At 40.3% G+C, this 4,055-nt stretch overlaps 1 protein-coding gene across 3 annotated transcripts in view; it reads left to right on the top strand.

Annotated features, from left to right (window-relative positions):
• The window catches only part of Dync2h1 (dynein cytoplasmic 2 heavy chain 1), a 238,380-nt gene that overhangs the window by 97,271 nt on the left and 137,054 nt on the right, over positions 1-4,055 (top strand). For all 3 annotated transcript variants that reach the window (XM_021171442.2, XM_029481794.1, XM_029481793.1), the window contains 3 exons: positions 233-370; positions 1,888-2,001; positions 2,476-2,636. In XM_021171442.2, coding sequence (XP_021027101.1) covers positions 233-370; positions 1,888-2,001; positions 2,476-2,636 — 413 coding nt within the window. The remainder of the gene's footprint in view (positions 1-232; positions 371-1,887; positions 2,002-2,475; positions 2,637-4,055) is intronic.

The raw sequence follows: 4,055 nt of genomic DNA, 5'->3' as shown, positions 1-4,055 counted from the left end.
AAGAAAGAAAGAAAGAAAGAAAGAAAGAAAGAAAGAAAGAAAGAAAGAAAGAAGGGAGAGGGGGGAGGGAGGGAAGAAAGGAAGGAAGGAAGGAAGGAAGGAAGGGAGGAAGGGAAGAAGGAAGAAAACAATGGTCCCCTTCTCCATTTGCATGATTGTTTCATGAAGGTTTTTTCTGAATGTAAATAGAATTTCTTCATTTATATCTCCAATCAATGTTGTGTCCATTTAGGCTGGCGTGTCTAAACTAAATGAAGCCAAAGCTCTTGTAGATGAGCTGAACAGAAAGGCTGGCGAGCAGAGTATCCTGCTTCGAATAAAGCAGGATGAAGCGGATTCTGCCCTTCAGGAGATCACAGTGTCCATGCAGGTGATGTTTGGGAGGGCCAGGGGCCAGTAGATAAATGAGTGAGATGGAGGACTTCTATAGCACTTATCAGTGTGAAAAATAATATTTTTAACTTAGATTAAAAGAGATGGTTCATCTATACTGTCTCACATTGACCTTCAAAAGACATGTGTGTTATTTTCCATATTCATACTGATGGTGTCAAGCCCTCAGTTGTCTCATGTGCACTTGTATTAGCCATTCCTGTAGGCTTATATTTTTTCAAACCCCACTTTAATAAAGGCTCATGCTGCAACCAAAGGTAGGGAGAGAAGATGGCAAATAGGACAAAGAGGATGTGGACCTGTTTAGAAATAGTTCTTTCAGGCAATTCTAATCTTTGTTATCAGTAGCCCAGTCCACTAGCAAACAGCAAACATGAATCATCAGCAGTGCTTGGTCCCAAAGAAACCATGAGATCTACCTATTGGTACAAGTTCATGGAAGCAGCAAGAAGTCCCTGGAATATCATGAGTTCTATGGTATGTGTCTCTCTATGAAGTCATGACCAGAGAAGATCAGTGTCAAGCAACATGAACCAATGCAAGAGTATCATCAGTGAAGACCAGCATTAGAGAAGCCCAGCCAAGACCAGCAAGGCAAACCAATGCCAGAGCACTGTCCACTGTCTGCTGCGTTATACTTATACCTTTTACAAACATCACATGTCCTCTCAAGCATCCACTCCAGCAAAGCATCCTCTCATAAGACAGCTTCCAGAAAAGCATCACATGACACAACTGAGTCTCCAGTAAAACCAAAAATCCCACTTCAGTTGGACCTGTGTGCAAGTGACATTTATGCTCTGTTTCTTTGCCTGGGTGTCATGTCTGTATGTGCCCTGTGCTTTGTCCATTGCATCCTTTTACCACCAGCATTGGAGGGCTGTGAAGCTGCTCCCTTTGTGTTCTGCAACTGAGTCTCTCCTGTGAGCTGCAGTGTCTGGTTATGCATAAAATATATCTTTTCAGCCCAGTTTTTCATTTGCAGAATAAGGCAGGTTTAGAAATGAACTTATGATTTTTCCTGTTATGTGCTTTTGTTCTGTTGATGGTGGTAAAGTAGAGCTGACTTTTGAACAGAACTTATAAATCATACTAGATCTCTGTGCCATAATTCTGTTTTTTGTTTTTGTTTTTTGTTTTGTTTTGTTTTTTGTTTTTCGAGACAGTGTTTCTCTGTGTAGCCCTGGCTATTCGAGAACTCACTCTGTATACCAGGCTGGCCTCGAACGCAGAAATCCGCCTGCCTCTGCCATTCTGTTTTATCTATTTCTCAAATACAATTTTTGTCTGTCATGGTTGTTGAGTTCTTTTTTTTTTTTTTTGTCAACTTGACACAAGCAAGAGTTATGTGGGAAAAAAGACCTTCAATTGAGAAAATTGCCTTTATCATGCTATTAACCCAATATTAATATTTAAAAAATCAGGAAACACTGTTTTCATCCTTTTAACCACTGAGTGCAGTATGATTGTAATGTCATAATTCTATTCCTGTAGGATGCTAGTGAGCAAAAGACAGAACTTGAAAGATTGAAACAGCGAATAGCAGAAGAAGTTGTTAAAATTGAAGAGAGAAAAAGTAAAATTGATGATGAATTAAAAGAAGTACAAGTAAGTTAAAACTCTATGTTCTAACAAAGTATGACTGTGATCCTTTCACACATTCACCTACCATTGTATTGGAGTTTAAGTGCTGTTGTTGTTGAGTTTATTGTATGGCATTGTTGCCAGTGTGGTGTGTACAAAGTATCAGTCATTAATCCCAGCACTCAGGAGGCAGAGGCAGGTGGATTTCTGAGTTCGAGGCCAGCCTGGTCTACAGAGTGAGTTCCAGGACAGCCAGGGCTACACAGAAACCCTGTCTCGAAACACCAAAAATAAATAAATAAATAAATAAATGAATGAATAAATAAATAAATCAAAGAAAGCTTGCCAGATAGGAGTTAGGGCATACTATTAAGTCTGTTTCCTGCACATTTGACTAAGTAGCCAGGCTTTTTCTACAATATAAAGATCCCTGGGGAAGTAAGTATCTCAGTCATGATGACACACACGTTAACAATTCCTAATGTTTTTGTTTCTTAGCCTCTAGTCAATGAAGCTAAGCTAGCAGTTGGAAACATTAGGCCAGAATCTCTTTCAGAAATCCGCTCACTCCGCATGCCACCAGATGTAATCCGAGACATTCTGGAAGGAGTTTTGAGGTTAATGGGTATCTTTGATACATCATGGGTAAGCATGAAAAGGTAAGTTTTTTCACTTATACAGAATGGGTTTTGTTTTTGTTTTTGTTTTCACCAATGACCTTTTGTCTGCATGCATGCATATAGTTTTGGATCACAGTTTCAGAGATGTTTACCATGGCAGGGATGGGTAAATCAGCTCACATAACCAGGACCAGGAACCAAACATCCTCTGTAGATGATGTCTCCTTTTATTCCATCTGGAGCTCCAGCCTATGGGGTTGTGCTGTACATCAACCCTCTCTAGAAATGTCAGGGGTATGCTTTACTCAGTCCCCAGTTACTTCTCCATCCTCTCAAGTTGATTAACAAGTCTCAATTCTTAACACTTCTTGTTGTTAGCTTGGCACCCAAACACATCTTTTTAAACCATAGCATCCCAACAAGGTATTGCATCACAAAATGCATTCTGTCTATCTCATAAGATCCCAGTTTTAGTGGTTCTAGCATTGCTCAGAGGTCCAAAGTTTCTTTGTCAACCTAGATTCTAGGCAATCTTCTAGCTACTAGCCCTGTAGAATTAAGAAGCTTTGAACAAGTAATGGTACAATATAAACATTCCACAAGAAAGGAATTGGGACCATGGTGAGTTTGCGAGCCAGTATGGTAAACATTTAATCTGCCAGCTCCATGCCCAGTGACTGGGACATATAATTTTGTGGTGTAAGCTACAAAGGATTTGGGCAGTGCTGTATGTGTTCAGCCTGCGTGGTCTTGCTCTGGGAATGACTTCTTGTCTGCATGGTTCCATCTTTCTGCTGCCCCTGTTTCCCCAGTTCTCCCCTTTATCTTCACCTGTATTTGTTACTATCTCAGGACCTGTATACACTCTGCAACTTCCAGTGTTCCCCTTTTGAGTTCCCCATTTCCCCATAATTATTGTATCTTGGATGCCTTCAAACTCTGCAGTCACATGAACAATGCCAGGTTTCCACTAGTTTAAGCATTAGCAGGAGGTAGGGGCTTAGATGATATCTACTGCTGACTCAGTGACTGATCTCCAGGAAACAGTTGTCACAGGGAGCTGTGTGTGAGAGAGAGAAAGGCACCACAGAACTATCTGCCCATAGCAGAGCCTTTCAGATGAGTTCAAGCATTGATCCTGCTGATGCTTGAGATCCTACCAAACTTTATGTGCATTGTTCCAGGGCATGGCACTGTTTGGTTTGCTGCTTTCTAATACCCTAATCCCTTCAGCTTTATTTTAATGGATCATCTATCTATCTACCTACCTATCTATTTATCTATCTATCTATCTATCTATCTATCTATCTATCTATCTATCTATCCATCCATCCATCCATCCATCCATCCATCCATCNATCCATCCATCCATCCATCTATCTATCTATCTATCTATCTATCTATCTATCTATCTATCTATCTATCTATCTATCTATCAGCTCGAGCCTTATTCTATTT

Source organism: Mus caroli, chromosome 9, assembly GCF_900094665.2.
Source record: "Mus caroli chromosome 9, CAROLI_EIJ_v1.1, whole genome shotgun sequence".
Classification (NCBI taxonomy): Eukaryota; Metazoa; Chordata; class Mammalia; order Rodentia; family Muridae; genus Mus; species Mus caroli.
The sequence above is the reverse complement of the archived record's forward strand: the minus strand, read 5'-3'. Positions and strand labels throughout refer to the sequence as shown.